We start from the raw sequence: 22,530 nt of genomic DNA on the forward strand, positions 1-22,530 counted from the left end.
CCATACTTCACATAGTTCCGCTGATATATCGGACTGTATGAAACAAAATATACAAAAATAAAACGCATAAAAATTGAAAAATAAATTCTATGTTTTTCTATTTCTGGATTTTGCTCAATTAGTTTGTTTTGAAATTTTGAAATTTTCGGTCTATAGTTAACCGAACTGATCCGAGTCGTACTATGTGAGATTAGTATATTTTAGCTTAGGTTACTGCAAGAAGAGATTGTAATTATTTCAATGATGAAAATATTCCATTACATTAATAAATGAAAAAAAATAATGGTTTCGATTTGAGGTTATAAATAAATCCGTATTGTTGAGTAATTGAAGCGCAATTTCCTTGAATTTCGTTGATCAATATATTATAGAATCTAGGTAAGCTTTGACGTAGAAACATTGATTATGAAGTTATTATTGGAAACCTCTATTTATTTCCTTTTCCTACTTATTAATTATTGTACTGTACACTATTTACAAATTGTTATTTGAAATGCGGTAATAAAGTGGAGGACGACCATTTTTTTTTGTAATTACTGATGTAAACACCATTAGGTTTAATTATTCATAATGTAGTGTAGCATTTAAATAATACATATACAAAGGTTGCCGTATTTGCAGGAAATAAAGGCAAGTTTTATTTCTATTTCAACTACGTAAATGTAATTCCTTGGCTTCCCGTTCTTTATTCTCAGTATTCCTCCAGCATTGATCCCAATACATAATAAGCTATAAATATTTATTGCTTACACAAGTATACAATGAATTTATTGCGGTTTACACACATACCAAGGCACACGACCGTGCGGCTCGGCGTAAACACACTTAATCTGCATTAGGGGGCTCCGAGGAATAAACATTTACGCATCCCAGCCATCTACCAGCGGGGAATCGCTCTGGAAGCAATGTAAACACACGTCTTCTGAGTCCTTGCGTCTATTTGTTCATAGGCGTTAATATAAATCTTTGTCGCGGACGTTTCCTGCATTTACCTATTTCACCGTATTCACTTTATTCACACAAATTATAAATCTAAATAATATTAGTGTTCTAGTTTTATATATTAATTTTGTTCTTAGGAATCATATAACGTTATTAAAAAGTGTTAACATTTTTATAACATGCGTTCTTAGTAATGGTGATTGTGTTCATAACCACTAGAAGGCATCCTTAGTTACGAGTTTAATACGGTTTATACAAAAACTTATTAAAAATCTGTTTTAGAATTTCAACTTTTCTACAAAATCGGTTTAAACCAGTTTAAGAATTTTCACAATTTATTTTTTTTTATTTAATTTTATACAAAGTTTAAAAATATAACAAAATAAAATCTCACTAATCAAAAGTTCTATAATATTAAATAAAACTACAACAAAATAGAATTTACTGCATACAAAACTATAAACGAATAACAAAGATAAATAACTCTAAAATATTATTCAGAATTAGATCCTTTATCTTTTTTGGCGAAGAGTAGCTGCAGGAGGAATTTGTATTGTATATCATTTTATTGGTTGTCCCACATAATATACTTTTTTCCCATGCATATACGGTAAAGTTTAAATCCTAAATCTAAGCTTATATATAAAGAGAAATTGACTGTCTGTATATGTTTATATTTTTGTATTTTACGCAATATTCGAGTAATTGTTTAAGCTGTTTCTCGTTTTATGCCAGAGATGATGTTTTTTAAGCAAACAATTAAAATAATTAATTTATTTTTCAATTTTAAGTCTAGGTTCAAAAACCGAATTATTTAAATTTCTTCAAAAAACCGGTTTTCCGAAAATATATCAAAATTCCTGGGAAACATTATAAGTAGAATGCATTCTTAGTTACGTCCATAGTTGTCATTTCATCCAAAATATACATATGACATTCTTCATAACTAGGTTATCATGCAAAACTGCATTGCCCGAACTTTTTTTGTAGTTGTACTGCGTTCCAATAATATCTAACATAAAATTATTGATGATTTTGATACAAGATGACAGCTGTCACTTATATACTTATTAAAAACTCAAAGATACCTAATATTGGGTTACGAGCTATAGGTTGAAAAACGCTGATCTAGAATGTACAATATAAATGTTATCTAAATTTGATAAATTTCCTACTTTATTATGCTAATGCACGGAAATATGTCCGATATTCGTGTCGTTTTCCATATAACGTGAGGGTCGTATTGATTGGATTTTAATCAAAGTCAATCGGTGAACCACCCCATTTCTCCCTTGGGATCATTCCACCTCCCCGCATTCCGTCACATCCATCGTCGAACGCCGCGGGGTTTCAAGCGACGACGATGATGATGATAATGATAATAATGATGACGCTCATCATTCGGACAACAATACTAATAACACCGCATACTTCCATTGTCGGTTTATGGATCGACGCATGAATAATTGATGATAAAACTTGATAACAATGCAATATTTAATAAATGTTCATAATATGAACATCTATATTTATTATTTAATTCAGTTTAATTCTAAACTTGTATTATCAGCAGACACTTTTTTTTTTCGTAATAAAAAATAATTGTAATTTATTGGCCAGAAATATAATATAATCTGCATTGGAAATGTATATTGTAAATTATAAATCGTATAAATAAATAAACGACTGTATATAAATAAATATAAATCATTACCCAAATTGTTTTCCCTAATATTTCCAACAGAAAAATAACCCCAATGATTGGTAATATAACATATAATTATTTATTGTTTTCTTATCTTTATAATATTTAATGTAGCGATCTGATAAAAATATTATGGACTTTTTCCCGTTAATTCAACTAGGTTTTAACACCTTTCATTAAGTTCAATAATAATTGAGTCACACATCGAATGGATAACTGAGAAACATTGATTGACTTATATAAATATTATTTATTTTTTTTGTTTAGAAATTTTCTTTTTTAACTGGACAGATTTTAAACGGGAGCATTAATTCACGCAAATATTTGCGTTGGATTTGGCGCAAAAGTAAATATTCGTTTAATTCTTGATGGAGAGATGTTTAAAGTATGGTTAATCGGCGCGAGGACTTCCACTTCTTATAAGTTGCGCAAATAAATAATATTGATTCGGTTTCGGATCCGTCTCTTCTCTAAAGAAAACACACGCCCCGTGTTTACTCGCTTTCAGATTATATAATTTATCAACTGTTTCTCCATCAGGAAGAAATCTTATTTTTCTTGAAACTTTTACATTTTATTAAGTTCATATATAATTCTCAACAAATATTTAATTAATCCTAAAAATAATGTTCATTTATTTTTTCTTGTTTAATATTTATAATCTGTTCATTTTTCATTAAGCAATTAAATTTGTTTAACAAACACGTTGATTTCTTTTATTGGAAAACAAATTAATGAAACAAATTTTAATATTCATGAACATATGTAATTTTTCTATTCGTATAATTTACAACAGTTTTATTTTTCTATTCCACGTGATATTTGTTCAACCTCATTTCCGAAAAAAATATTTATCTATATAATTATTTTGTATGTTAATTTCAGTAATTAGTTTAAAAATGAGTTATGTACAACAAAAAACAAAAGATAGGTTTGTTTTACACAGGACTGGAATTAAACGTTTTTACAAGTTTTAAAAAATAAAATGATGTTTCTTTGAAAATTTGAAGTTTTAAAGTGAAATTTATGTTAGTTGGATTAATTTATGTCGATAATGAGAATTTATGTGATTGAGTAATTATGAGTCTGTGGGATCAGCAGAAATTTGTATGGGAATAAATCGGTTCGAAACTTCGGTAATTTAGTTGTTACTTGGAATTGGGGTTGCGGATCGGTATAGAGGTGGATGAAGGACTATAGGAAGGTCATATTGATGATTATGATGATGATGTTGAGATGGAGCTAGTGGAACGGTACAGAGAGTGAGGGAGGTGGAGATGGAAGTATAGAGTTTCCTTGGTTCATTAAACGCCGTAAATGATGCATCGTCGGCGGCGGCGGCGTTTGGGCATTGTTGTGTGACATTAAAGGGTCCGTGAGTTAATAGGTTAAGAAGAAACTTACGTCGACCGTGACTCCAGGCAAAGGGAACACCTGGGCCGGAGGCATGTTTCGTGGCACGAACCGATAGAACTCGTTGCCATCCTTGTACCACTTCACGGAGTAGAGTGTCTCGCCGTCCAGGTCGAAGTGGCACTCCAAGCGGGCACTCTGATTTCTCACAGCGTGGCTCGGTATCCTCAGCTCCACCAGGTGCAAGGACATTCCACCTGAAATTCATCACACTTTAGATTTCTCTCTTTGCACATATCACCCGAATCCACAAACAGTCCCTTAAACCGGAGGATAATTAATTAGCGCCCCATGGGCTTCCGCCCACCACAAACGCATATACAAGCCTACGTGCGTCTCCGTTGTTGAATTATACCCAACCGGAGACAGTTACACATTGTACGAACAGAGCCGTACTTACTCATAATACAATCACATCAAATATTTTTATTTAATTTTACTCTAAAATTTGTATCATCGTATATACCAGGTGGTGAATAAACATGAAGCCAAAGAGAGCCGCAATCCGTTTTTTTTTTATTTTATAAAGAGCCACACTTAGATATACAAATTTAACTTTTGTATATTTAATGTAATTATATAAGAACATATATAAAAAAAAATAATTATTTCAAAATGTTAGTAATAAAATTCAATTATAATAAAAATAAAATTTTAATGGGAGCTCACAATTTGTATATACTGTAATTACAAGTAAATTTTAATAGATTTCAATCACGACACTGTAAGATTATCGAATCATCAAAAAATAAAATGTATATAAAACATTTATTATAATTTTCTATGTTTATATTGGGTGAAGTAAAAAGTTCTGAGCGTTTTTCATTAGATGACTTTAGTGAACCATATCTTACGATGTATACGTTGCATCTTGTCATTCTATACTGCGACTTAAAGGCGACATAACGTTTTAAAAAAGTTCTTTGACAGTTTAGTGTGTTAGAGCGTTCCAAAATGGAAATAATGATTTTCTAATGTTTATGAATTAAGTTTTATGGTAAACATGATGATAATGTTGTAATAGTTATTTGAAAATAATTAATAAACTTGAGATAAATTTTCAAATAGACCAAATTTGGTAGTTTCTATGTTATTAGAAGTTATATTTTAGAAGTGTTATTTTTTTGAAAATATAATATATAGAGAATTAAAGATACACAAAATTATATAGTTAATTTGTAATATTCTTAAAGTTATCAGCTTTTAAAGCAAATAAAAAAATAACTTTTTTAATAAAAAAGAAAATAAATGATAGTTCGGTTAAAGTAGTATTGTCAAATCCATATTGTGAACTAGTCTATATGCTACGCTTATAGTAAAAAAATTGTAATTTCAGGGTTAGTAATATTTTATTTTTTCTATTATGCTAATAATATAATTAAATTTTGAAGCGAAAAATAAATAATTTATATAAAATTTCTACTAAAACTAGAACCATTTTTTAATAAGACCAGTGAACAATTAGCAAGACCAGTGTGATTTTTTGTATAATATTGAAAGTTTGATTTATACAATTCTAAATATATGTTTTTAGATATACGTATAAAACGTTTGAAATAATATTATTCTCAATTTAAAATCGAGTGAAAATCCATTAAAATAATTATGTTGTAATAATTTATAAATATAAATTTTCAAGAGGAATTATTTTTTTCAATAAGCTTAGAGGAATAATTTAATTGAATACGGCCCTGAGGGATCGAGGAAGGCGCTTGCAGGAAATCAGGAAAGAGATAGAACATGATGTATGCGTCAGTTTCGTGGCTCTTCACATGCCCAATTAATTTACCACCCACTCGCTACCAGCCCGTCTCAGGCATGTTTTATTGCGGCCCCCAAACATCCCCACAACGTACATTAATAACGCAGAGGGTGCATCTCCAATTACATCAAATATGGTATATAATTATAAATTTTTTCATTGCGCACATTTTACAAAATCAGTCACAAAAGTAAAAGTAATTAAATTTTACAAGTTCTCTTAATTTGTTGATGCATTCTTCGAAAGCAAAATATTACGATTATTAATATATGAGTAATATCTAACACTGAAATATTTAAATTATAAAAGTACAAGGAACATTGTAATGTAACAGATTTTGTTAAAAAAAGAACGAAAATTACTAAGATTATTTTTCTTATATAATCAATTTTGTTAATTACTTTGTAATTTTGAATATATACTTTTAGCTCAAATAATCTTTGTATTTAGATAGCAAAATTTCACAGGTGACATTTAGATTTTTTTTCAATAAATTCAGTAATTTGAAACTTTTTGCATAAAATAGAACTCGCAAATCTATTAATGATTGGAAAGCGTCAAATAATTAATTTTTAATTTAAAACTGACTGAAAATGCAATAATTGCTGAAATTGTATAATTAATATTATTAAATTACTAAATCTCTGTTTATATAAATAGTTAATGCTGTTGTTATGAAATATTCAGTAATCGAAGTATTTACTTTAATTGGAACATTAAAATAATTGTTTTAATCAATATGCGTACAATTTAATATTATAAAATAATTATGTTAGTTGTATAATGAATTTGCATGGAATTTTGAAGTAAAGTGATAATGGAATTTCAATAAAAAAATTATTGTATGAAAGTAACATTAATCAAATGATTATATAACAATAAAATAAATTGAATAACTTCCGCTTAACGGAATGGAACGGATATTACGTATATTACATTAGTTTATTTTGGAATAGATTATGCTCGGTAAGGTCCCACTGTATATTAATTACAATTTTGTGTTTCAGAAACATAATTTTACTTATATCTTTTTTAAATTCATATTTAAATTCAGTTTTAGTTTTATATAAATTAATTAATTGTGTAATTATGACTTAATTAATTGTATTAAGGGCGACTAATAGCCGAATGATTAAGTCGCCCTACCCTCGACTTCGTGGGCGCCGGTTCGAATCCTGGTCAAGCCAGGCCCTTTGTGAGCCCTCTCGGTGCTTGCAGCAATAGGGCCATCGTTCATCACAGGGCAGTCAAATGAATGAGGTTCAGCATGTGGACCTTAAGCCAAGTCGATGGACAATGACAGTGCTAAGGATAGCAGCAGATTCACAGTCAAAGGAAATAGTGGAATCGCAGAGCATCAATATACTACTGAAGTTATCCCACAAGACGACAGCCAACCAACAAATTAGAATAAAATCATCATAACTATCCATCGGGAAAGATTGTCCATTTAATGTCAACCGCGATCTTAAATATACTCAATATTCACATTGATGAACAGACTGTGAATAAATATATACAACATAAAAAAAAGTTAATTGTATTTGTCCAAACTGTTATTTAGTCCACATTTTTTATTTACAGTTTGTATTTCTTCACACACTTTCGAAGGTACTATCTAGTCTAGACTGCAAGAAATCCACATCTATAACCTATATTATCACCATACTAAGATTAGTTCACAGACTAATACGCCCTATGAATTTCCTCTCCCAAATGTTAATAACAAATCTTCGAGAAACAAATCAATCCCTAGGCCTAAATATTCTTCTGCATTCGGTTCGTCTTCTTACATATAATATGACGCTTTTATTATTATAAGTAAGTTCTAGCCTTAGTCCTAGCAAGAATCATATTAGTCCTATTGAAACTCTTGAACAGTAATCTACATCGATGCCAAGAGGAAAATCTTTATTTGAGGCCAAACAAGGTTATATAAATATTTACTTCTAAAATAATGACAATGTTTTTCCCAAACTTTTTATCTAGTTTCAATAAATCTGTTTAATACGGTATGCTTTTTAAAAGCTCAGTTATCTAAGTGTTAAATAGTACATAAAGTGGCCCGTCGGATACGCCGAATTTAATTTTGAAATGAAATACAGTAAATAATTTTTTAATTGAGAATTTTTTTATTGATTTATAAAGTAGACATTTTGAGATTAATTATGTAATTATGTCAACTTTACAAAACCCCAAAGGAAAAAAACGCATGGCGTCAAGTCGCAAGGTCTGGGTGACCAATTAACGTCAATATTTTTGTAAATCGATGATTTCTCTTGCTGTAAGGCATGTTGCACCATCCTGTTGAAATCACATTTCTTTGAGGTTCATGTCGTCCAATTGATCTCACAAAAAGTTAGATTATTCTCAAAAAAGAACGGTCCAATTACACCTCCAGCCCATAATCCGCACCAAACTTTAGCCATATTAGTAATGTGTTTTAACAATCACAATACGTTGTTCTTTTGTATAGCGACCCATTTTTAATAACCTAAATAACAGCAGATGACAAATATCAAACATTAGAGATGTCAACTTATATACAAAAAAAAAATCCGGCGGATCCGATGGACCACCCTGTACATCTAGAATTTACTATAAAACTCACTAGGATTCAACAAAACTACAAATTATTCCATAGTGTCTGAATAAATTATTTGAGTTGCATTGATATAGATATTATATAATAATTCTACTTAAATCATTTTGTGAATCGGCAAAAATATATTCTTCATTTGTGCGGTCAAGACGAAGATTGATTTGAAATGTATACGCACTCAATAGTTGGATGGGAACGAATGGGATACGTTGATCAATAATCAAATATTTTCAACAAAAAAATAATAAATATTAATGCTATTTCTTCTTGTGGTCTAGTTACAATGCAGCCAAAACACAAAGCAATTATCGAAGATCAAAGATTTTCCATTGTGCATGCGGGAATCAACAGCAATGGACATAATACCTTTGTCAAATCAATGGAAAATACGCGGACTCAGATGAATACTCGAACATACCTCTAATTCACATAATAAACTATTTACTTGCGAATAATTAAACATACCTAATAATTCAAACATATTTTATCAGATTTAACTATACATATGTAGGTAACAAAAACTTGATATTTATTTTCTAGTAGATCCATCCAATTCTATGCTAACATGCAACCTTTTTTTTTGTATAAATTCATAAAAATATTTCGTTGAGAGCAAAAATATAAATGATTAAAAAACAAGTACCGAAGTGCACAGGAAACAAAAAGCAGATTGAAAAATGTTTAAAAAAAATAGTAATGAACGTATCGCGTATGCAATGCTCACATTTTATGAACGCAGAATGGGAAGTAATGGAAATATTAATAGAAATTCCAAAATGTATTTATCGTGTATTTACACACGAGCATTCATCAAATTGCACTCGTGTTTTCTCCCATTCACATGTTTTTTTTTTTGGTTATTTTATATATTTTGAAACCGTGTTTCATATAAATGGTCGCATTTAAATAATAAAATTACATATAGCAAAATATTCGGCACGAAAAACATATATAGAAAACACTGTGATGGATATTGTTTAGAATTATAAATTGCGCAGTGCACGTATAAAAGCGATATTTTCTCAATCCATATTATAGATTTGTGTGTATGTTTGTATATAGTGTATGAAATTTATATATATTTGTAATGCGTGCGAGAGTGTATGTAATAATTTTATTGGTGTTAGTGCGTAAATTGGTGCGGAATGGGAGAGCAGCGGCGTGGGAAAATGGGAATATGGGTGGTAAACATGAAATGTAATGATTTCCATTGGCGTTACGTTCCGCCCGACATGAAATATGGAATGCGGCACTGCGTTTTATTTCGACAAAGCCGTTACCATCATCACAAAAAAACAGCAACAACAAAAAAATATATCAAATTTATTCTATCCAAATAGATGTAATGAAGCTATTAATAAGTGGTGATTATTATTATAACAATACATTATTAATATTTTTTTATATTATATTTGCTATAATTATTGTTTTTATTAAATTTTGCAATTAATTTTTTGGATACGCCGGGTTTTCTAAAATTTTATGAATTAGAATTTGTTATATATTTTTTTAATTACCAATGTTATTCTTTTATAGAACAGTTTATTATTTTTTATACTATATAAATTGCATTAAATTAAATTTGCAAAACATAACAATTTCTCTAAAATCAATGGATTTCCAAAAAATAGTAGAAAAAAGTTTTATTATTCATAATTTTCAAGTAAATTTAAAACATGAAATTTTAATTTTATCTACTTGTTTACTAATTTATTTATATTGAAATTCAATAATTTACAAATAAAATATATTAAGGACTATAGAAATTTTTGATTACTAAACTGTGCTACGTCAATCAAATAAAATCAACAATTATAACTTTTTTTTGGAAGAAATTATTAAAATATTAATATTATCTACATCACTTTCAAGACTTTTATTTTCTTCCTGTATTAAATTTCATCCAATTATATTTTAATTTAGGACAACATGAAATTAAAAAACATTGAAGTGTTCAAACATAATATATTAAAATTTAATAACGTATTTTATTGTTTTCGAATTTTATAAATTTCTATACAAAAATGTTCCATTTTTCTTGCTTTGAAAATAATATAAAATCAAATTGTTTGTAGTTGAAAAATTTAGTTTTATTTTGTTTTTTTTCTATATAATATACTTTGTGCACAAACTATTTTTTTTTCAGATTATTTATATTAATATATATTTTTCTAAATTTGTCACGTAATTTTCAAATTATTATGATTTTGATGAATGTCAGGACAGTATACATTAACTTGGAGTACGCCAGATATAATAAAGTTGAGTGAGAAACCACCAAATGTGGAAGTAAGTGGATCTGATATGTTTTGTATCGGGAAGGATCGAAGGAAATTAGTTGGTGATTTGGCTTAGGGATAATCTGCGGTAGAGGATGATGAAGAAACAGTTGAGGGATGATGAGAAAATGCGTGGGGTAACGTTGGAATTGGAATTGGAAATTCGGCGTGTTTAACAGGGGGGAGTGAGGTGGAGGAAAATCGAAGACCTGGATCGAATCCAAATGGCCATTATTGCGTTTAAAGATAAACCGTCGGGCGTCGGACTGAAACTTGCGGAGGCGGCTGCGGCATAGTAGTAGTGTATTCAATAAGGTTAGGTCCGGCCCGGCCCGGCCCGGTGGTGGCAGTAATCAAAGGTCTTAGAGGGTTATGTAGTTAGTATTCCCAGCGTAGTTCACTTTAACACTACCCGGGGAAATGGACGTGTGCATGTGTATGTACGTGTTGGACGACCTCTGATTGGATAACAAGTAATCCCGGTTAATTGAAAGTGGACGGATTGATGATTCCGAGGGAATTTCGTACCAAAATCACCAGACCCAACAAACACAGTCCGCACCGTTTCCTACTCTCCTAAAACACCAATTTCTTCTACCAATTCTTTATTTTCTTTTGTTGGAAACGCACCAATCTTCTTTAGTGCTTCCGGCAACATTCACTCAAAGCTAACGAATATCTATCAAAACAGACATAAAATCCTAAAATCCAATACATAAAATGCTGTTATCTATAAATTCAAATAGTTTTCAATCATTCAGAAACAAAGTATTTGATCATTTCATTTATTCACTCAATAAATTCATAGTTTTAAATGAAGCATGCATTGCTTAATCAAAAACCGAAGATTATATGAAATTGAACAAAAATATACTTAATAATAATAATAATTTATTGGCCAAACATCAATACATAAGAAGAAGAAAAAAAAAGTACAATTTATACATAAATAAATTTTAACATACAATAAAAAAAATATATACTAATAGGCTGGCCAAAGGGCTAACGACCGAGGTTTTTCCGCCCAATATACTTAATTTATAGCAAATAGAAACCATAAATTTAAATTTTCAAACGCTTTATTTTACACATTATTACCTACGAACTAAGCAGTTTTTTTCTTTTCGAGAACTTGAACCTATAAAAGTAACTTTCAAATATGTTAAACTGAACAAAACTTGCGTAATATGTAAACACTTTAAACTAAATAAAACGTTATTGAATTAAAAACATGCCTGTATATTTTTGTTTTGTTTAAATTTTTCATTTTTAGGTTCCTCGTTGCTTTATTTTTCTATATAAGGCGTCCATAAATTACGAGGCTCGTTCATGTGCAATATTCACGCTTCTGTGCAAAAGCATTTTGAATATTTTAGCCGTGAATTTTAGATGCTTTTAAAATGCATGACTTAAACCGAGAGCGCAGCGCGCAAACATATTTCGCTTTGCTTGCAACCCTGCATTTCCTCCTTCGTACCTTTCTTCCTCCTTCATTCTCAACCGAACGAAAGAATTTACGCTAGATGCGAACCACATTTAAGCCAATTTCGCCGAGCACGAAAATAACAGAGAATTTCGTGATCAAATTAAACAGAAACATTACATTCTTAGTTTTTATCTCAGAGATTTATTACTTCTATTTATTTTTATATATAAAAATATTATAATACAATATATAATATAATATAATAATACAATATTCGGTGCATAGACTTTTGTTTTTTTTTGGTAAAGTTTTCCAATGAAAGTTTTACCATTCTTTTCTTCTTTTTTTTACAAATTTGGTAGCCTGCTGTTTTGTTGGTTAACTTTAGTAGTACAGTGTAACCTCGCTTAACGAGTACCTCGCATAACGGGCATTTCGTTTAACGAGCAACGTTTCGCATAACGATGAGAAAAGAAGTCCGGGATTGCGCGCCCGCTAAGGCATTTTTAAAACTTGTGTACACGTATTATGTTTATTTTGGAATATGTTTCACTATACGAGTAAAAATCCGGAAATTTTGGAACGAAATAAACTCGTTAAGCGAGGTTCCACTGTATATTCATTTTCTCTATGTGTCTGATTTCCTTAACACAGTCACTGATTTGACTGGAGGTCCATATGGTGAAGCTCATTCATATGACTCTCAATATTTGATGAAGGATGGCATGGCTTGGTTTGACCAGCGTTCACAAGCTTGCGAGAAGCGTGACTTAACCATTAACAACTTTTTTCAAATTAAATTGAAAATCATGTGAAATTTATATTTAGATTACAGATTTGCTATGAATTTTCTAGCAATGCTTGTAGCAAATTCAGTTAAACTTTTTTTGTGTGTGTATGTCCCATCTCGTTTTATTTATCGTCATCCCTTTTAGCATTCCATTCCTTTCACGGCTTAGAGATGATCTCCATATGTAATAACGTGTTGGGCGCGCATAATCGTTGTTTTTTATTATCATCGGGGCCGTAAAGAACGCATAATAACGAGCGGATGAAAAATGTAAATTGAGTTTCTCCAACTTACGGCTGCAGTGAACAAAGCCTCTCGCTTTTCCTTTATTTTCGTTCTCTTTTCCCACACATATTTTTTTTGTATGAGAGTATGTCTCTAGAATCAGTGAGGCGGAAGTTCAGGGTGCATGCATGTAGTGCAGTGTGTGTCGGAACAGATTGAATTCCTCGTCTTCGTCCCATTTTTTTCTACCCATCCTCGTGAATACTCAGAAAAATAGAAAAAAATAAAATAAAAAATGCAGAGGACAACGAAAACAATCAGCGTTCTGGTTTCACTATTAGTACTGATGTTCAACAAAAGAAAGTAATTGTAAAAGCGAAATTGAACACAGGTCGGAACCACACGGAACAATGATGCAAAACTACTATACGTACAAAAAACAACAGTCGCTTTGTCACTTAATCACTTTGTGCGTTCAATTATTGATCAATATGCAGCCCAAATATTTGCTAAATGTCAAGCGTGCAAATCAGCATCATTTTTGCATCATGCACTCACCGAATTTAGTTTTTTTTTAAATAAAAACAAAATGTAAAAAATATCCTTGTATGTGTGTATATTTGTATTGTGTAGCACCATTATTGTTCAAAGCGACACTAAATTTGGGACAAAGCTTTTAGGTCTTCAATAGCGGCGGAGGCGCAGTGGACATCGTAAATAACGTATCGGGTATTAAAAGCAACAATAAAACCTGTCGAAATAAAGTCAATGTAATCATTATATATGCATACATATGAAAATGATACCGTACTATTCGAGTTATTATTGTAATAAGTTCATATGAATGACTTATTAAAGTCAAAGAAACAAAACGGTAACTCTAAAAAACAAAGTTTTGCCTCAGAAGGATCATGTAAAATATATATTTGAATTAAATATATTTTATGTGAAATAAGTGTAATTTTAAAATGTTTATTTACAATTTGGTTTTTGGAAGTTTTTTTTGCTATTTTTCGAAATATAAAATTATAGAATACATCGAAACATTAAATGAATACTTTTAAAGATTAAAAAATATAAATTTTGAAAAAAAAACTTGTGTATATTTAAAAATAATGTGTAATTCAGTTAAAATTAGAACATACATTATTTCTAAAAATAAATATATAAGTTTACACTACAAAAGTATGTATTCGGCTTGGTTTTATTATTCGAAATAGTCTATAATATTGTATATATTACTAAAAACAAATTGCAGCATGAATAAACTTATTTTCCTCAAGAAGTGAAAATATTATAATTATATTTAATTAATATAAGTTTAAAATTGGATCAATTCGAACACTTCCACAATACTAGAATCAAGTTTTGTTGAAATTATGACCCAAAATGATTTGAAGTGTGTAGCTGAAAATAGCTCCCACTAAAATAACACATTGATTTAAAACAAAAGTGTTATTTCAGATTGCTTTTTATGTTTTTTTATGTTCAAATTTTGAAATTTATTGACCGTACTATACGAGGTATCGCCGCATGTCAACGGAAGAGTTTCAGTGAGCAAATTTAGATTGCGCTTAAGTGGAAGTTATTTTGCGCGATGCCAAAACAATGGCTCCGACGTGATTTATTTCGTTTGTTTTTAAATATCCGGATTAAACTGTTGGAATCGGGGCGGTTCTGGTAAGCCCAGATGCACTACAAATCATAACCCCGCACTGTCCACCCTTTCAATATTGGCAGAATCAAAAACAAAAAAATGCAAAATATTTTCATTCTTTTTGTATATTTTTTTTCCTTTTATTTATTTTGTTGTTGTAAAACTGATTGTTAATTAAATCAAACAATTGCCGACACCAACATACATCTACTATTAATTAAACATTGATTTTATTTATGGTTTTCTCCCCTACCGCCCTCAAATATTTGGTTTGACACACCCGAAAAAAAAAACAAATGAATCCAATTAAAAGTGCAATTTAACAGAAACATTATATTTTAATTACGTGCACGTTTATTATCACTTGTTTCGCTTTTCGATTCATTTTTTTTTTCTATCGCGTTTTAATTACGTTGTTGTTTCTTTACGCGTTTTATTTTACACCCGAAGCGCAGTATATAATATATTATATATTTCATCAAATTACAATTCCGCGCGTGCAGGAATTTAATTTAAATCCGCCGCCGGAGCCGACGCCGCCGTCCCCCGACCCATTCAACATTTCCATCATGAAAACAAAAAATATTCAGGTTACCTTGTTTACCAAACAATTGCCTATTAATATTTTATCCAAAATGAAGCTACTAAATGTCCGCTTCGGAAGTGTTTTTTTTTTGTTTCGTTCTTCTCATTTTTCATTTTTCACCGCTGATAATTCCGACGTAACCGTATAGGGGAAAGTAAAAATTCGTTCTCACCATTATCATATTCATGAGCTTTCGTTTATATCAATTTTTTTTATTTAAATCCGAAATTATTCACCGCATTATCAAAGTTGGTTATGTTTTAATTTGTTTTATATCAGTTTCAGGAAGGTACATTAATTTTCAGGCACGTTTTTTTTTATTGTGCAAAATGTCACAAAATCATTTATACATTTTTTATTTTGGAAGAATTTCCCTAAATAAATGTATACAATTTTACTAAGTGAGAGGAAACCTTACATAGGGACCACGGGTGGAATCGTGGTACTGTGGGATTCTTACCGCACTAAAACCTCTCTTCTTGTTCGTCAGAAGATGCGATGCTGATTGTCCTTGCCTGTCTGGCACTTCCTTTGGATCACTTATGTCAGTGCTGGCTTCCACTTACACTGTCCTTGTAGGCCCTATGTAGCCTCCGATCGCCTTCTTCTTTGGTCAGTAGCTCCTCTGTTACAATCTCCCTGCACTCTTCAGCATTTCGCTGACAAAATTTTCCGGCAATAGCAAGACTCCCAATTCTGCCTCTGCCTCGTGTTTTCTTCTAAGCCATCTGCAGCACCTAAAGAACATGTGCTTAGGACTATCGTCCTCCTCCATTTTTAGTTAGTTTATTCATTGTAGATTTTGCCAGAATAAGAAATGATCATTATAATTTCTATGAAAATAGTGAATACCAGTCAAAAAGTTTATATTTAGTACGTGCTTTCTACAATATGCATAAATTGTCATGATATACCAATAAAAAAATATTTTGATAGTTACTTTCTTGCTTGAGAAAAAATTTATAAATTTAATTTAGATTTCCTTTTTAAAAATATCTTTTAAGCTTTCAATTAAACTACTCCAACTTCAAGTTCTATTTAACCCTTTACGTTTTCCTCTTCCGGTTTTTATTAATTTGCTCGCAGCATTTGCCGTATCATTTTGTTGATGTTCTTTGCACTTCACAGAGAAGAGACAAAAGTAAACAATTTGAAGATTTGAAGATTGAAAAAAAAAGTAGCAAAGAGCAGAGAGAAGGCGAAGTTAACAATACGGGGGCTGAGAATTCGACGTGCCGTTTCTTTTAACAATGAAGTTCTTAAAAGATCAAATAAATAGAAGCAATGCACAAAGCCAGAGGGTAGACGGCAGCTTGAGGAAAAAAACGGGACATAATATTCTCTCTCTCTCTCTCTTTCAACCCACAAAAAAAAGTTGTTCGCTTTTATTTCTTTCAACTCTTTTCCTTTTCGCTCGCATTTTGTTGTGCGGTTTTAATTCGCAACGAGCTAAAAAAAAAATACAGAACTATTTATTTTTTTCTTTCGCTTGGGTAGAAGATGAGGAGGGTGGTGTCGTTTTATGAAATCTCTTAACATTAATCAATTTCACACAAGAAGTGAAGGTTTGAAAACGCGGCGACGGCGGCTGCGAAAACCGGAGGCGATCGACTGGAAACGAAGATAAAGAATAAATAAAGACAAAATAAATGTAAAGTAAGCAGCTCGGAGGCGGCCGCTGTTCGCACAAAGCGGGATTTGGTTACGTTTCGATTACTCCCGAATCTCACCCTGTTTGTTCGTTTCCTCTTTTCTCTCTTTATTTTTCTTTTCTTACTTTTTTTTTAGTAGGGGTGGTTTAGATACAAAAGGGAGCATCGCCGAGCGGCAATCCATAACCCTTCAAGCGATATGAACAAGCGCGGTTAAAAATGCACGCGAACCGCAGCTTAATGTGATCCGCGGATAATGTTATCGCGTCGCACAATGTTATCGCGTATCGTTTGTTTCGCACAATATTTCCGTTTCTGATTTATTGCTGTGTCGCAGCAATTGTTTTCCATTATAATTCATAATTAATCTTATTGAAATTGATCATTTTGTACATATAATTATATTATAAAAAACAACACGAAGCATCTATTAATCGGATAAATCTAGAAATTAGTTGATAATTGTTAATTAGATTTAACTTTGCAATTTCTTCTGTTGAAAATAATAATTTTAATTATTAATTGGTTTAAAATTATTATAAACTAATATAAAGAATCGATTAAATCAAGTAATTAGTTGTCTAAAAGTGGTCTAAGCCAGTGATTTTCAAAGTGTGGGTAGGGTAAAATATTTAGAAGGTTCCAAAAAAATATTAACAGATCAATTTTGGTTGTTTTTGTATACATACTCATTCTTCGGGTGATCGCAGATATTTTTTATGTCCAAATCACTGGTCTAAGCCACACATTTTTGTTTCGAGATATTTAAAGGTTTCAACAAATTAATAAATATTTTTATACTACTCGTATATAATAAAATATTTTTATGATTGTGAAGTTTTGTATATAATGAAATGTGATTTTTTTAAACTTAAAATGACTTAGACCAATTTCAAAATTTACAAAATATCTGCAAAGAGACTTTTAACAATAATAATGAATGTTATTAAAAATCTAAAGTTAAAAACAAAAGTATTCATTTACATTAATTTATATCATTTCTGTATTTCTTCAGCTCTTGGGATATGGGATTTAGTATATTTTTAGTGCTTTAAAATATTCCTGGTACTTTGGCCTAATGTAGGGTAGTAAATCCATAACATATTTATATTCTACTTCTGTTATTGGTATAATCTTACTATATGAGGGGTTCCCAAACTGTGATACAGGGGGCCGCGAAAATTGAAGAAAAACTACTATTGACATAAAGTTTGCCCTAAGATTAAAAATGTTTTGACTTGACTTTGATAATTCGGATATATTAAGGGCGACGTAAACCAAGTTTGGAAACCCCTGTTCTATATAAACAAAGTAAGGGGATATTTCCGTATATTTTTGGCTTTCTTCTTTTGAGCGATATAAAATATGGAATTCGATATCATCATCTAAAGAGGTTTTGTCCAACATCTGCTACGAAGCATTATTTTAAATATTTACATCCAAAAAACATATCAAGGAATCAATATTTTTTCTCTTATTGTTGCTTCTTCGTTTGTTAATATAAAATCTTTCTGCAGCATTCATTCTACCGAAACTATTTTTATTGATTCATAATAATACTCAGGTATATTTTTAATGATTTCTTTAGCCAATCTCATCGAAACAAATTAATTAATGTTATTGTAATCAATTTTACTATAATAAGGTTAACTTTATAAATATTTATCTGATAAAATGCACGTATATTACAAATTTAATAAATTAAAAAAATCGGTTATTGTAATAGCATTTAAAATAATAAATGAAAAATTGTAAACTTGGTGCGGCAATCGGAAACAGGGCTTTTCGCATGATTTTTTAATTGAATCCAAACGTACGCGCTACAAAATTGCCTGGAATATCGAAAATAGCTCCGGTTTATATATACTGTTTTTTTTTTCACCAGCAATCCAACTATAAATTATTGATAGGGATAAATGTTGTTGGTGAAAAAAATAAACAGTTGGCATTGTTAAGCTTAGCTAAACGAAACGAATCGAAAGGGTGCGTTGAAACAAAACCAACGAGTAAAACAAAAACAAATAAACAAAATCGGGGTTGCAACAATTGAAAAATCGACGCACAAAAGGATTATGAAATACATAATTGAAATGACGAATTAGACTCGATTTGCCGTACAAAATAAAATTACAATTTTTTTTTATATTCTATTAGTAAATTAAAAAGAGTATATGTATTGTGCGAATTTGCGAAGAATCGTCTGTTGTCCGATGTTGATATTGATATTGCAATGGGAAATTGAACCCGTGCAGTATTCAGTGTTTGTGCGAATTTTGGTTTCAGGGGGGCGGCAAAGACAAACACAATAAATTTTGGCGGAGCTATAGCACGTTGCGCAAATCTGCACATATGAAAACCATTGTCAATCGCATGCTTATAACAATAAATAATAACACGCACATAATTAAAATCGACCAATATTCATAAAGTTCTGTAATCCATTGTAAGGTCGTTTATCATATCGCTCCGGACAACGGATTTCATTATTAATTCGGCCGCCCACAGCCGCAGCCAAAAATGCCGCCAACGCAAGCCTCGCGCTTGAATTATTCATCAGGGGCACCAGAAATCCGGAATCTCCTCATTCAATATCGCACGAAAAGCACGGGATTCTTACGATCGGCCGCTTATAGTGATCGAGCGATAACGATAACCGAAAAGTGCATTGATTAGAAATCAGTAGAAACGATTCACGTGCGTCTGAAGGAAAAAAAATAGATGAGGCAAAAGGAGAGAACCTCGAGGAACTGTTATAATATGGAAATTTCATTGATATTGCTCAAATTTGTTCTAAATTTCAATAAATGATTTTGAGACAAAAAATAATTTAGTTACAAATATTTTTAAGGATTCCACAGGGTTCTCATATTTGTCATAATTAAACAAATTTTACAATTAATCCAAAATTAAATATTTCTATTGCTTATTCTAATAATTTATCTCCTAAATTCATTGTATTAAGTAAATTATAAATAAAATGGAATGAAAAATGAAAAAGCAACAAAATAAAAAGCTATATTTTCTCAAATTAATTACAGAGAATCGTATTACTTGGAGCGGAAAATGTGTTATTTTTCGCATTATTTTTCATCTCGACCCTTCGATTTAAGAAAAGAAAAATAAATACAAATACATTGATTGTGTACAAAAAAAAATTGGGAGAAGAAAAAATAAAATCTGAAGCCAAGAAAGAAGCTGTCCCATTTTTTTCAACACAATCTACCGACGAAAGGAAATACGTACAGTATGAAAACCGATCGCTCGCAACGTGCAAAAACCGAAATTAATAATTCAAAATTGGTTACGTGCTCTCGGAGTTTGATTAAAAAAAAGAGCAAATTGGTTTTTATGCTTGTGAAATACACAGCTAAATGTAGAAATGTGTTTCATTATTGCATTCATTTATTGTGAATTAATTGAAACATTCGATCATTCGAATACATACATTCAATAAATAAATTGAATAATTCAAAATGAATGTTGCGTATATTGTATATGGTGGTATTAACCAAGGATCGTATATATCTAATATTTATTTTAAGTTTAACTCAAATTTCAATTATTTGTTCTTAAATCGTTTTCGAAAATCATTCTAATGAAATGTCTCTATAAAATTGATTTCTTTATCAATGCTTGATGGGCCTGCGAATCCTGACATACTGTCAATAAATATTGAAATATTCGTAAAAAAAATCACCATAAAACATTTAAATTTTATAAAGAAAGAAATCCAAAATTTCAAATTTGTATAGCTGAACCCCAATTTATTTAACCTTTTCCTATATTTATACGTAAATTTACTAAATCATCTATTAATGTTTTTTATAAAACTAAAAATGCAAACTAAGTCTAAATTTTGATAACAATTTTCTACGACCGATTTTCTGCTGGTCCAAAAATAATATTACTGAGCTTAGGTAAGCCACACATATAAAAAAAATAAAACGAAGAACGTATTCAAAATATTTTATTACCGTATAGTTAATGTGCAACTTATTTTTGTATAACAAACTAAAAATATAGAAAGATGAAAACTTCAGTTAGGCCGCATGTGGGAGGTTATAACGTATGTCCTATTTTTACGTTAGTCTACATTTTTAAAATAAATTTTCACTAATATAACATTTCAATTTGAAAAGTGGAAAGCATACACTATATAATAAATATATATATATTACGTAAAATAAATTCGTTCGTTAAAGAAGCGAACCCTCGAAATGGGAGCATCATTTTTCTTCCGTTTCCCTGGCGTAATCAGTCGCACCATTCGATTCCTTTTAGTTTTCATGTATATATATATATATATGCTCCAGTTTTCAATGGGTTAAGGCTTCGCGGGAATTTTAATTTCGCGTCCTCCAACCCCACACCTCGCGAAATTAGTTCCAGAATCCGCGTATAAAAAAAAGAGTGTACAGCCTCGACACTTTCAGGCGTTTGCAGATGCAAGGGAATGTTAGAAAAAGAAAAAAAATATCAAGAGAAATAAGAAATAAAAGGAAGAAAGATAGAGGTAGGGTGGAGGTCGGAAGGGCTTATTATCCGAGTTTCAGCCGACGCGCGGAGCGGATATCTGGAATGCCAATTACTTCGAAACGGGATAGAATCGTTAGATAGCGAATTACAATATGCTGTGCATGTCGGAATGGGCGCAGCCTCGATACGTTCAAGGTATTTTATCGATTCCAAAACCAACTCTCCTCATCCAAAGGGTTATCACAACTACCACCGAATCAATTCCGATCAATTTCTTTATGTACGCTCGATCTTCGTACTCCCTGTTTGTGCATAGTTTCAAAGTTAATGCATTCAATGCGCTAGAATTTCTAATTTTAATTCTTAGAATATCACGAATATTGGAATAGACGTCTGCTTGTATCGAGGAATATTCATGCTGAAAACAGGTTTACTCGAAGCTCGCTCAGCCTTTAATCTCCTTGCAGAAAATGCGTCCCTTTTCATCCACTCTTCATCCACCTTAGTCGTTGCAGCCGGCAGTGGTAGTTCGAAGACGTCCGAGGGATTTTACATTTTCTTTAAGTTCACAATTCCTTGAACACGAAAAACCCTGCTTTATTCCATCCACTCTCTTATTTCCTTTTTTCGACTCGCAAGAAGAAAAAATCACCATTCCTCCCTCAACGCTCCACCTCTCGATTTAATCGACGTCTGTTCATTTCCAAAGCGACTATTAATTTTCCGGTTTATTATTTCAACGCATAGATTTCTCCGGTTTGACGAATAAAGAAGCGAGCGAAAAATCGAAAAAGAAACGAAAGCAGAAATCCGCAGATGAAAGAAAAAAAAGAGAGAAGGTTAAACAATGTTTAAATTGAAAATTTGTATTAAAGTAGCAGCTGCAATATTGATATATATATTTTTAATTGAGAAATTCTCAATGTGAAATCTATTCGTTGTTCCAAAAGTAATTTTGGTTTATGAATTGTGCTATTAATTTCTATTTATTTTTTAAAACATTTTATTCAAAATT

At 30.9% G+C, this 22,530-nt stretch overlaps 1 protein-coding gene across 1 annotated transcript in view; it reads right to left on the reverse strand.

Annotated features, from left to right (window-relative positions):
• LOC108560041 (cell adhesion molecule 2-like) overlaps nucleotides 1-22,530 on the reverse strand; it is a 141,893-nt gene that overhangs the window by 35,242 nt on the left and 84,121 nt on the right. The window contains exon 2 of the mRNA XM_017917468.1: nucleotides 4,052-4,257. Coding sequence (XP_017772957.1) covers nucleotides 4,052-4,257 — 206 coding nt within the window. The remainder of the gene's footprint in view (nucleotides 1-4,051; nucleotides 4,258-22,530) is intronic.

The sequence above is a fragment of the Nicrophorus vespilloides genome, unplaced genomic scaffold (genome assembly GCF_001412225.1).
Source record: "Nicrophorus vespilloides isolate i.1.1-1 unplaced genomic scaffold, Nicve_v1.0, whole genome shotgun sequence".
In the NCBI taxonomy this organism is placed as follows: domain Eukaryota; kingdom Metazoa; phylum Arthropoda; class Insecta; order Coleoptera; family Silphidae; genus Nicrophorus; species Nicrophorus vespilloides.